The sequence below is a fragment of the Furipterus horrens genome, unplaced genomic scaffold (genome assembly GCF_987537825.1).
Source record: "Furipterus horrens unplaced genomic scaffold, mFurHor1.1.pri manual_scaffold_1, whole genome shotgun sequence".
Classification (NCBI taxonomy): Eukaryota; Metazoa; Chordata; class Mammalia; order Chiroptera; family Furipteridae; genus Furipterus; species Furipterus horrens.
The window spans coordinates 178864199-178877863 of NW_028327171.1; the positions used below are offsets into that span (position 1 = coordinate 178864199).

A 13665-nucleotide genomic window follows, 5' to 3' on the forward strand; every position below is an offset into this window, starting at 1 on the left:
ACGACTGCTCAAGCATGACTACTCTGTTCCAAAGATGCATGTATTTATAACCCAGGGTGCATTAAGGCACTGGGTCAGTCTGAATCACTGTCTCCTAATAGAAATATGGTTCTGATACACTTAAGTTTTGGTGGGCACATGGCTGTCGGCATTGCTTTTGTTTCTTCCTTTATCTGGCTTTTTCATTTCTTCCCAGTCTCGGTAGGGTGATGATATCTAGTAGGAGTCTTGTAGGGTTCAGTTGCACAGTCACCCCAGAGGCAAGCTGTGAATGGAGTTCAGCTGCCACTAGTGCTGGGCCTGGGGCCATTTAGCAAGAGGTATATGACACACTGAGGCCAGATTTTGCTTGTTTGGGGTTTGTGAACCTTTGAGAGAATTTAGGAAAGTTCACTGCATGAGTAAAGACATACTACTTTTATGGAAAAGCTACTGGAACAGGTTGGGTGGGGCTGGGTCTCAGGGCATCATTAGGACAGGGGTAACAGTGTAGGTCAGGTTGATGGAGGCTCAGAGATGGTCTCTGCCTGTGCCTGGAGTGGGAGGGCTGAACAAAGGAACAATGGGTTCTGCCAGGACTTCTAAGAAGGCTGCCCATTTAGCCCTTGCCCTAAAGCTACTCAATTTAGTTCCTCCCCATGTGTCCCTGGTGCTTTCTGAGCTTCTGCCCAGCACTGGGGCTCAGAGTGAGTGAGTCTGTGTAAGCCTGTGCACAGACCCTTTAAGAGGAAGGCCTGGGACTCCAGTAGCGACCCATCTTACCCACAATCTCTGCTCGTTTACACAGCTAGAAGTTATGGGGATGTCTCTTCCCAGCACGGCAAACCTGGACTGGGGAGCCCAGCATGAGGTTGAGACCCCTCCTTCTAAAACCCTTCACTCCTCAGGGGGAACCTCTACAGCTGCGATATCCCTCCTAATATTTAACTGACACATATGGGTGTGGGATCAGCCCCTTGCATCTTCGCCTCTCCTATCAGTGTCCACATAGCTTCTTCTATATAATATTTGTTATAGAACTTCCGTCCAGCCAGATTTCAGGTGGTTCTCAAAGATGGTTGTTCTGTAGTTCAGTTGTAATTTTTATGTGCTGTAGGATGATGCCAGTACCACATTTACCTCCTCTGCTATCCTGATCCGATGTGTCTTGTTCACCAAATTCTTCAGTAGGTGATACCTAATATGGGGAAAGTCACTTCCCTGGGCAAGCTTACTCATCATTTCATGTTCATTCATTCATTCATTCAACACTTTATTGATAGCTTACTGTCTGTCTGGCAAAGTGCAAGGATTTGGGAATGTAAAGAAAAAGGTCAAGGTTCCTGACCTCCAGGAAGGCTCTCAGTCTCTGGGAATGGTGCTACACACCAACAGCAAGCAAGCCCACAATTTACTGTAAAATTGTGTTTCTACACAAATGCCCTAAATCAGCGAGCACAACAAATCATACGACTTCAGCTAATTAAAGTGGGAACAAGGTTTTAACAAGTCTGACTTGATTTAAAGCGATTTTTGCCGGTTCTTTGCCTTGCCAACCCTTTCGTGGACCGCTGAATTTAGGCTTTGGCACAGCTCACTCGGAAAGAGGCTGTGTTAGCTAGCCTTCTGCAAGTTTATAATTAAGTTCAGTGTTTGTGTGTTGGATTCAGTGGAGAGGAAAACGACCACTAATTATGGAGTTTCGTTTGTGAGAGCTTGCTAAGCCTTTTAAGTAGCAGAAACAAGAGAAGCTGATAAAGCGTTTCTCATTTAAAATATAAGTCGCAGGGGAGTTCCTGGCTGTATCAGGATAAGAGGGGTGTCCTTGGTGCTCCCGGAGGACGCAGGCGGGTTTGGACCACCAGGAGCAATGCCGCCACCCACAGGGACTCTGAGAGTCTTGGGCCTCGGTACAGACTCGCAGTTCACGGGACAGACGGCGACAGCTCGCAAGGAAGTGCTATCGGTCTCACCACACAGGAGGACGACTCTCCTCCTTCACTTCCTCCAGCACCGAGGCTCAGCCTCCCGCCCGGCTCCTCCTCTTTTGCCTCCTCCCCGCCCCCCTGCCCCCCTGCCCCCCTGCTGCCGCCGCCGCCACCGCCACCGCTGCACTCAGGCTGGGGGTGCGGCGCTCACTCCCGCAGTCCCGCGCTGCTGCCCCCGCCCAGCTCGCCCTGCGCCCCACCTCCCCCGCGGCTTTCCGAAGCTCAGCACTCCTGCCGCCCCGGCGCTGTCTGGGACTGCTGGGAAGCTAGAGGCCCGCCAGTCTCCGCGCGCGCAGGCGGCGGGCCACGGGCACAGCGCGCTCCAGGAGCGGTGGCCGCGGCTCGGGACTCGGCGCCCAGCGCGCACTTCAGCGATGGCTTCTCTGCCCCGGTGGTGGCTTTGCCTTCGCCCCCAGTGCCTCCTGCTCCTTCTCCCCGGATTGCTGCTGCCTCTTTGCGGCGCCTTCAACCTAGATGTGGACAGTCCTGCCGAGTACTCCGGCCCAGAGGGAAGTTACTTCGGTTTCGCTGTGGATTTCTTCGTGCCCAGCGCGTCTTCGTAAGTGGCCCCACTTGGAAGGGGAGTCGGCCCCCTCCCCCATAGCGTGCACTCACCCTGCATTTCCCCGGAGGGAGAGATATCTCTGGGAGAGATGCCGGCGTCTGTCTGTCTGGCTGTCCGTTCCCCCCACCCCCCCACGGGCTGGTTAGGTTCTGGGTGGATGAAACATTTGGGGAGATGAACCCCCGCGGCACCCACCACCCAGTTACTTACTTTCCTCACTCCCGAGAGGGAGGTCTTTGAAGCCGACCTGTGCTTAAAACTTGGGGAAAGAGGGAAATCAACAAAGGCTGGTGTGGCCGGACTCCGCGCCGCCTCTCCCAGGGTCCGGGATGTGGTCAGTTTCATCCCCGAACTTCTGTTTCTCTGGTACCACTTAGCCGTCCCGGTAGCTGTTTTCTGCTCCATAGACTTAAATACCCGTCCTTTTCGTTCTCTCTAAACAAGCCCTCCCCCACTCTTTCCGCCTTTCTGGCTGACTCTTTCTCCTCTTTTACTCCTCTTCCAGACATTCTGATGACTAAAGTGACCATACCGTCATAGTAATTCATTGTCCCCTATCTTTGGGACGTCAGCCTTTTGCACATTTGAGGGCGAACAGATGGATTGAATGTGTCCTGTTCTTTTTATAGTGATTCATTATTTAGGTCATTGTTCCGAAAGAAGGGTGTTTGCTGAGTTTTCACTCACTCCAGGTCATTTGAATACTGCAGTATTTAAGAATTCAGTTATGTTTTCAAATTGCCAGCGTTTCGCTTGCAAAGACTGCCAAGGATTTGTAACAGACTCACTGCCATTATCGGACTAGAGGTTGCCTCCGACTTTACCGAACGCTGACACCGTTCTCACTACCCCGTCTCCATATTAGCTTTAGAAATACTAACTTAATAAGTGTTCATTGGATGTCTTTTGATGTTTAAATTTTGTTTTCAAGAGGGAGAACTGCTCTCAGCTTTACTGCTAAGCTCCTAGAAATGATAACAACATGCTTAGGTTTCTGTGTTAAATGTTTTAAAGTGCTGTTTTTTGGGGGGAGAGGGACGATCATTTTGAGGGTTAGTATTTAGATAGGACCATTTTTCCAATTTATACATGTCTAATTTGAAGGTGACCTAAATATTTTTCCATGACTGTTAGAACACTTATCAGGATTCATTCCCATAATCTTTCTGGAGGTTGCGGAATATCACTCATTTTGGTGACAACCGTTGCAGCAGTAAATAGATTGGAAGCAGTCAGTGGAAGGTAGACATTGTTGTATGTAGTGGACTCTGGTGTTTCCAGCTTCAGTGCTTTCTGAGAGACCTGAGCACAGATTTTCCAAAATAAAGTAATCTTTAACTTCAGGCGACCTTTTCTTTTTTTTTACTACCTTCTCTTTGATGTAATCATTTGTCAGCCTTATCTGTTATTTAAAATTTTGGGGGGTGCCAGATATTTTAAGTGTGTGCCTTTATACTATAGAGGATTTTAGTTGCTCTCAACAGTGCTTTCAGATTTAATTTGTACAGAAATTCTAATAATTTCGAAAATGTATTTTGTCGAGAGTTAGTACTTAGCAAGAGTTAGCACTTACATACTTCAGAATTGTTGGAGTGTTTTGCAAACATTGCTCTTAATTCTGTGGCAACCGTCTGAGTTTAGTAGTGTAAAGATACATGACAAGATAAACTTCTTAAGTGTTTCTACCACGGGAAATGCAGTAATATTGAACTGTTAGCATGAGATATTTACTGTTTTTGGTTAGGAGGCTGGATGACTAATCTTCGATTAGTCATTGTAGTTGTTGAATAGTCTGTGACCTCACAGGTTTACATGACCTCCCATGAGGGCCTTCAAAAGTAAGGTAAAATTAAACTTGGTTTGATTTCATATAATATCATAAAATTTTAGTGACTTTGTTACTGATAGACTAGTAAGCTCTAGGTATAGCCTAATCTAAAAATATATATCAACTTTGTGACGTTTTTAAAAACAAAGTATATATACACAAAGGTTTCTGTTACTGGACTTTTCAGGTTTAACAAAGATTAATGCAAAATTATGCTTAATTTTGTAAAAAGACAGTTTAAAATATAGCAAGCAGTGGAATCCAAGGTACATGGGATGCCATTTATAATACTACCAGGTGCATTGTTGTACTTACTCGGTGTGATCATAAACTTCGAAAGGAAAACCAATCCACATAATAAAAAAGTGTTTAAGATTCCTTTCTTCTGAAGAATACCTGGATTAATGAGAAAGCAAAGGTAATAAAGTCTCTCTTTGCTGCTTCCAGTTTCTATAGATGTCTAAAATGCCTCTGGCAAGCTATAGAATTGTTTCATGTCTAATTTTTCTTGTCATAGAAGATCATTATTGAATTATTTCCATATTGTTGTGAAAACGAATGAATCAATGTTTATTAAGGAAAAGGAAAACAAGGCACAAATCAAAAATATTAAGATGACCCCTCAAGAAAAAACTGCAATAAAAAATAAAGAAATAAAAACTCAAATAAATAAATATTTTAAACATTAAATAAAAAGAAAATACTCTAGAAGTGAGTTTTAAGTATGAAGTAAAAAGTCACAGAAATCGTGATTTAAAAATTACGTAAATGAAAATAAGCATTTCTTATATTTTTCTTGTTTGCATTAATTTTTGGTGGCCGTATTGCCACACTTACATAGAATTTAAAGATCATATACAGACCAAGAAGTCAAGTCATGTTTTTCTTGTGGAGAATAATTGGAGAAATTAAAGATTGCATCATAGGTTTAATTATAAAACGATATATTACATTGTTAACCTCTGTTATGACAGACAAAGCACTTTTACTTATGCTATTTTATTTCACCCTGTAGCACAAACCACACAGGAAGTAGGAAAGCAGATAAACTCATTCTTACAGATGAGGAAACTGAGGCCAGAAGAGTTTGCAGGCTTTAGTTGTTTGGGTTAGTATGTGGGGTAGGGGGCAAGGTATGATTAAAAGAGAGATTGTATGAAATTCAAATTCCATTTAATTTTTATATTCAAAATTTAAAATTTGAAGAAAATTGAAGTTTTCTTATTTATTCTTCAAATATGTTATATTTGTTTTCATTTTACATATATATTTATTTTTAAGTAATGCTGTAATAAGGAACACTGGATTAGAATTCTTGCCTTTTTCTTTCTTAAACATTAATGGAGCCCCATTTACAGTTACTTTGCGTTTCTATGACCCCAAGGGCAAAGTGTGGGAGAGTGTGCTTTGTTCACCCCCAGAAGGTCCTGCAGAGTAGTTAGTGGTTCTCAATCCTAACTTCCTGTTTGCAACACCTGGACAGCTTTCAAAATAAGACTGCTGCCCTGGCTGCATCTTAGATCCAAAAGTAGAGTTCTAACTTCATATCCCAATATCCTGTGGATCATTTCTGCTTGACTGGCCAGTCTTACCTCAAGAATGACTAAAAATGAACTCTTTTTCACCAAGAGATGTCAGTTACACCTCTGTTTCTATTAATGGTGCCATCATTTTCTCTGTTGCCCTGGAAATAATTTCATATTCCGCCCCCTCATTTTCCATTTTCCTTTGTTTCTATAACTGAAGTCCCCTAATATTAGTCAGTGATTAGTCACCAGGCAAAAGGTTCTAGGAATTCTTCCTTGTTAATGATTCTTGCTTCAATCTCTGCGTTCCACTTCTGCTGGCACTTCCTTATTTCAGCCCAGTCACAGGTGTCGCCTGTGGCATTCCAGTACTCATTTCTTTATCCACCATTTGGCTCTTAAACCTGCAACACATCTTACATGTTTCTGATAGTTTTATCTTTCTGAAGCATCTTTTTGATCTTGGTATTTGGCTGCTAAAATTTCCTCAACAGTGCTTCTTCCATGGCCAGAGAGATAGCCCAAACTGCTTAATATGGGTGAAGACCCCTTTCAGTTTTTCCCTGTATATACTTTTAAAAGTTCATGTCCCACCCTAGCTGGGTGGTTCAGTGGGTTGGAGCGTCGTCCCTGTACACCAGAAGGTTACAAGTTTGCTTCCCCATTTGGGTGCATTCCTGAGGCAACCAGTTGGTGTTTCTTTCTCTCATCTATGTTTCTCTCCCTCTTTCCCTTCCTATCTCTCTAAGATCAATAAGACATATCTTCAGGTGAGGATTAAATAATAAATAAAAGTTCATAAATAAACAAGTAAAAGCTCATGTCCTGTTTCTCCTCTTGCCATTTTAACCATCTTTACAACTCTTTATAAAATGATGCCAGTTCATTTTCATGAACTTTAGTGTGGGTCTGGCTATATTGTTTTTTTTTTTCTTGCCATAAACAATGTATGTGCGTGGACTATGACCTTATTTGGAAATTAAATCCTGTGTCTATTACTCCAGATTAAGGCCCAATGTTTATAGGACATTATCAAAGAGAAGGGAAAATGTATAGAATTTATAGTTATTACATCTGTTTTACATTGTAAATATGTTGACTGTAGCATTTTAAAAAAATGAATAGCAGATAGCTCTGACATAACATTCAGTTCTAAAATTTTATACATATTTCCTTCTATAAAGTATAAGGTAATTTTTCAGAAATTCCTTCTGGTGAAAGCTCATTGGTCAACCTAGAGTCAGCCAAATATATTAAACATGCTTTATCTTGGGGAGAGACGTCAGTGCTGAAAGCAGCCAAATAACTGAATTCATTTGGAGGGTTTAAAAAATGTATTTGTCATTGTTTGGCTGGTTGCCTCTCCTTGGTCGTCAAGGTCACATTCCCTGAAGCAGCTGCCCTTAAAGTAATACTTAGGGTAGGAAGTGCACCTAAAGGGCATCCGCCTGGTGAGTTTCTCAGATTCTCTGTGCCCCATCTCTCTCTTTCCCCTCCCTCATTCTGTCCCTCCCTCTTTCCCTTCTCCCTCCCTCCCTCCATCTTCTGCTCCTCCTCTCCCACCCACACCCCAAGCGCACACTTTGCCCTTTTATCTTTTAGAATGTCTTGGCATGCTTGTGAATGTACACCTTCATTTAATGGAAATGTCTCAAGTCCTTAGAATGGTGAGGATGGGGATCTTAATACTGTTTGGGGGCAAACTTTTTGGAGGGAGACTGTAGTCTGTCAGGGGAAAGTTGCAGACGTAAGAAACTAAATTGCTGAGCACAGATTTTCAATGCTAAACAGTGAAATCTCTGTTAGCCTCAACTAACCCTGGGTCTTCACGGTTGTCAGGAAATGTTGCGAGCCAACGACTTCCTACCCTTCTTTTTTTCTAATGGCCCTTTGAGAAAACCAAGGAAAGAAAAGCTCTTTTAAAAATAATTTTAAAATAGAGACGCATAGAGAGAGAGCAGGCTGACAACTTTGTGGGAGGTGGGGAGATGGAAGGATCAAGTAAAAAACAAAAGAAAAAGGGAGAGCTCAAGGACAGATTCCACAGGGTAGTGATTTGGGTGGGGTGGAAGAGGGTATGGGAGGAGAAATGGTAATGGAAAAAATACAGTAAAAATAGATTTTAACTTTTATATTTCCTATGTTACTAGGGAGTATTTTATTATCGTTTTTAGTTCTGATGCCATTCTCTTGTGTATTTATGATGTTTTCAGATTTTCTTAGTGTGCTTTTATCTACTATCCACATTCTGAAAATTTATTTTTTTAGGTAATTACAGTTGGCATTGTTATTTCCATTCAACAGAAGAGGAAACTGAGACTGGGATATTTAAAATGACATCCTCGGTTGATTTATAGAGTGATTGTAACCTTTAGTCCCAAAACGTGTCCCTTAGACAATGCTGCTTACATTGCAAACATTTTTTTTCCAGTCTGCCACTTCTGTTACCCTAATTAAACGATTGTAGACATTCACTAGATATTCTTGGATGAACTTCAGTGAACAATTATTTATTAGCAGTGTTTTATTAGCAGGCGTTTTTTGTTTGTTATTGTGTCAAAAAACACATGATATAAAATTCACCCTCCCAACACATTAATAGGTTTTTGTTTTCTGTAATGTGTTGTTTTTATATTTCTTCATTTTTTCAGGTAGCATCTTTTACCATCCTATATCCTTTATTCTATACAGATATTTAATTTTTCTCTGCACAGTTCCCCCTTAAAACTTTAACATTTGTCTAAGGTAATTTTACTTTCTCCACCTCTCCAATTTTTCTCCTTTAAAAACTTTCTATAATACTCTGAAAAGTAACTTAAATAACTTAACTTAAATGTTGACACTTTAGACAAAGAACTTTTATTCCTCAGCTTCTTTTCCCCCAGTGATAAAAGAAAGAACTGACAATGCTCACACATTCCTTTTATATTATTCTTGCATTTCTGTAGCAGTTAACCAATGTGCGAGACTGCACATGAAGGTATGCTTAAGAAAGCTTGATGAACACCCATATTAGTACAGCTAATTACCATCACTTCATGCCTATAATGTGCAGACGGTCTGATGAACAGCAGCAGCCTTGTTCTTCGTCTTATCCAGGGAACCCAGGCTGCAGTTTTCATTCAGAACTCGGTTCCCTATGAACTTCCCAGCCCTCTCTGACTTACAGTGCCAAGTCAAGAAAGGATCTGAAATCCAAAATAAAATAATTTTACAGATAACTTAGATAATTGGATGTTTATTAGAAGATGATTTCTTTATGTACTAGAGAGGTTGGGGATAGTGGAAATGGCTTATTTCTGTGTGACTAATTTTAAGTTGAACACCCACAGCTATCAAATTTACTTGCTACTGAGTTGTCAATTAAAATTATTTTTCTCGAGTGCTTATTATGTGGCAGGTACAAAGATGAATTAGAGCCCTCTACATTCAAGGAAGTAATTTATTGTAAAGTGAGAAGAATAGCGTTGATAAAAGATTGTAGAAGATTGTGTAAAGTGGTATGTGACAAGAGTTTGGAAGTGAATTTCGCTTGTAGGCTGTGTTTTGTTTTTGTTTTTTTAAATCCTCACCTGAGGACATGCTTACTGATTTTAGAGAGAGGGGAAGAGGGGAGAGACAGAAGGAGAGAAGCATTGATGTGAGAGATAAACATCATTGGTTGACTCTCACACAGGCACGCCTACCTGGGACTGAACTCACAGCCTTAGGCATGTGCCCTGATGGGGAACAGAACCCACGAGCCAGATGACGCTCCAACAACTGAGCCACACCGGCTAGGGCTGCTTGTAGGTTTTTAGGCATATTCTGAGAACCAGCTCTCCTGTTCTGGCCCCCTGGAACCTGGGCATTATCCACAACACTGAAATCATATGCATGCTTGTGCTCGTATCACCTTTATCAGGACTATCGCAGAAATGTCCCTCCTCCTTTTTACATGTAGTCCCTGAAAGTACTCTTGTCTGAAATGTTCTTGTTTTCCTCATGATAGACTCAAAATAATTGAATTCATGTGAAGGCAGTACGTTTTGTGGTACATTTTTTTACCTGTTGAAGTGAAAAATCTCATGTATATAAAATGAAGGCTATTACCCAGCTCTCCTGTAGAAAAAGAGGGTATGAAGACAATGAGCTGCTTTCTTGTTCATGGCAGCTGGGTGGAGGGTGAGGTGAGGGCTCCCGTATTCATAGTCTAATTTTTTTTCTTATGAAAGGTTCTTGCTGAATGAAAACAAAGTTGATTTCTTACCCAGAGTCATTTGACTGTGAAGAGAGAGTGCCAGCATTGGTGCTTTACTGATGCCAAGTATGACTGCATAAAGCTTTACTAAAGAGGGTGTGGCTTAGTTGGGAGTGTTGTCTATTTTGAGTACAGTATGGAGTTTGCAGATTAGCGTCAGACAGCAGGGTATTCGTAATGTAGCGGTTCATGCAGCCAGCTCTCCAGCACCCTAAACGCGGCTTGGCAGATACTACCAGCAAGAAGTGAAATTGAAATAAAAGTTAAAATGGATGCATTCCATATTTAAGATTGCCCAAGTAGGAACATCCAAACCTGTAGAGAATTTTTATAAATATTTACTTGAGCCAAACAGGATACGTGTGGAAGCAAGATCTCCACAGACTGAGTAAACTGCTTCTTAGAATGGCAGTTTGCAGCCCTTTTTATGCATTTTGAAGTAAGGAGGGAAATAAGGAAGATTACTGGAAGGTAGAAGAAAGCAAGGCAGGGGTTGGATTACAAGGTAGTTAACAGGATTATGTGCTCTTGAGTCTGGTTTCCATTCTGAGGGGTCTGAAAAGAGGCATTTCAAAGGTATGTTATGCTAGATTCACAAAAACACTGGACAGCCCTTGTGTAAGAGACAGATACACCTTTTACTAAAGAAGTTATATGTCTGGGGCACAACTACCCGCCATGACCTGCGCAGTTAGGAATTTATGATCAGATCACACTGTGAGGTTTCCTTTTGGTCACTGGACTTGTCAAATTATTGTAAAGCCCTTTTTTTTCTCCACAGTAGTAAAGAACTAAAGACAAGATTTCTTTTACTTAAAAATTTGACCTTTGATTACTCTGTCTTCCTATAATTTTACCCTGATAAGAAATTTGAATAGTGATCCTATTCTTTGACTAGGGATTAATTAGATTAATTTTGTGAGGGGAAATTTGTTAGTCACTATTTTTTAAAAAATTGAAGTACAGTAGTTACAAAACAAGTTTTACAATGGGAAAAATGATAATATTTAGAACTACCATGCTTTAGAATTATTTATTTAGAATCATCTTTTCCTTTTAACATTCAGGATATAGAAAGTATATAGCAAACCACACATACAAACGAAACAGAAATCAAAGCAGAACCTCCATGACCCTAGCCAGTATACATTTTTAAGAACTCTAATAAGACATAATTGATATACTGTACAATAATAAGCTGTACCTGTTTAAATTTGACTAGCATAAATTTTTAAATGACATGTAACCCTGAAGTTGCCTTATAATATGCTCTTAGGATGAATAAACTATATTGAATAATGTATGTATATAAGAGAACACCAGATAAATAATAATATGCCCTCAGTGAAGAGTTTAAAAATACAGGGTAGGGCCAAAGTAGGTTTACAGTCGTGAATATACGAAAAAGAGTTTATTCCTGTATCATTATTTATTAATTATTGTATTATCATATGGATAAGTGTAAACCTACTTTTGTCCCACCCTGTATATTTGTAGATAATATCAAGAGAACTATTGCTTTTCCTAAATCATAGGATATTGTTTTGTGCCATTTAAAAAAATCTCATCATCCCTTTTATATTTTAGCAGGATGTTTCTTCTGGTGGGTGCACCCAAAGCAAACACTACCCAGCCTGGGATTGTGGAAGGAGGGCAAGTCCTCAAGTGTGATTGGTCTCACCGCAGGTGCCAGCCAATTGAATTTGATGCAACAGGTAAATGTTGATGCAGTGGCCCCTTTTCTTAATTTGTCACTTGATATTTTTCATGTCATTTAATTTTTGAAAGCACTCGTTTCTGTCCAAATATAAGAACTTAATAAAATAAGGTATAGCACTTCAGATCCTCAGAGAAACTTACATAAAGACAAATGATTTATTATATGATTTCCCCCCCAATTTGGTGATATATAAAAGCATGAAAAATATATTGCATTTCCACTGCTTTGGATATCTTCAACTTTAAAGTGATCTCGTCAATCTTCAGAAATCTTGGGAAAACTGATTGACTTGTTTTTGCATCTCTTCTGAGAAGAGGGAGCTCATAGATACAGCGAGGGTTTTTTTGTCTGTTCTCTGTGGGCAGAATTGCAGCATGACTCACTGACAACTGTAGATAATCATGAATCTATCTAAGGCTGGGTTGTGCTACCAAAGCCAGTTGAGTAATCTCTTGCATTCCAGTAGATGTAGTTGACTTTTAAAAAATTCTTATCCAAAGTTTATTGGGAAAGTTATGTGTTACAGTTCTGAGAGCATTAGAATTTTATCCATAGGGACAAATTTTAGTGTCAGTCAGGATTGTAATGTGAGGAGAAAAATAGCATAAGGAAGACGAGAAATAAGAAATAGCAAGTTTTACATTTAGATCGGTGAAATAAAATTATATAATCCTGTATACATTTGTATTGGTATATTTATATATATTTGTGATAGAGAAGCCTCAAAGAAATAGTGTGGCATTCCTCAGGTGCAGTAATTTTACAGGTTTTTTTTTTTTTTTTTTTAATGACTCTGGTTGCTGTCTTTGACATAATATTTTAAGATAAGCTTATAGAAAATTAATTCTTTTTTCCATACAGTTCCTGCTAGTTCTAAAATATATTCATTCTGGGAATTATATGTCAGTGAAACAGGAATTGTGATGTGGACTTGTTTGTTCCATTCGGCATCGTGATCACTGACACTCATTAAACCGGCTCTTACAGGATCAGGTCACATGTTTGTTTTTTTCCGTTTGAAACCATCTACGTTAAACCCTGTTGTTGTTTTTTTTTTCATATACGGCTGACATTTGGAAAACCCCAAAGATATGTAAATAGGCTCAGGTTTACCGCAAATGGAGAAAAACCTGTGCTGTAGAATATCATGGGTCGGGGCGTTCGTATCCTCTAACAAAATATGATTTCTAACAAGATGAAACTGTAGTTCAGTTTTGATAGTTTGAACTGTTCAGATATGTTTCTGATATCAACACCATAGGCTTTTGTGCAGTGCAAGATAATTTATTACTGCTCTTTTTTGAAATTTGGCTTTATATACTGTTTTGTTTATTGAAAAGAAAATACGCGCTTCGTAGAAAAAATTTCAAGCAGTCCAAAAGGGTATACAACGAAAAGTAGGACTGTCTTACATCAGCCTGTTCAAAGGCAGTCACTCTTAACAATTTTTTTGATCCTTCTAGAATTTTCTTATTCCTACAAAAAAAAAAGGCAACTCACAAATAGGAATATACTAAATATACTGTTAAGTTCCTGACTCCTCCCACTTTTACCCCGTACCTAACATAGATCTTTCCATATCGATATATAGTGATTTACTTCATTGTTTGAAAATTACTGATAGTATTGTGTTGTATATATAGCCCAGTTTATTTTACTCATATTTCTTATTAATGAACATTTAGACTGTTTCCAGTCTGTTGTTACTATAAAACTGCTATAGTGAAAAGCTTATCTGCAGTATTTGAATGAATATGTGTGTAAGATAAAGTCCTACCAGCAAAGTTTTAGATCAAAATACCTTGTATATGTATATTAA

General features: G+C 39.8%; 1 protein-coding gene across 2 annotated transcripts in view; it reads left to right on the forward strand.

The window, feature by feature from the left end:
- Nucleotides 1-2104: 2104 nt before the first annotated feature.
- Nucleotides 2105-13665, forward strand: part of ITGAV (integrin subunit alpha V) — an 80900-nt gene continuing 69339 nt past the window's right edge. The window contains exons 1-2 of one of the 2 annotated variants that reach the window (XM_090281477.1): nucleotides 2105-2526; nucleotides 11714-11841. In XM_090281477.1, coding sequence (XP_090137603.1) covers nucleotides 2342-2526; nucleotides 11714-11841 — 313 coding nt within the window. In that variant the 5' untranslated portion in view covers nucleotides 2105-2341. The remainder of the gene's footprint in view (nucleotides 2527-11713; nucleotides 11842-13665) is intronic. The other variant, XM_090281483.1, reaches the window with a different exon arrangement.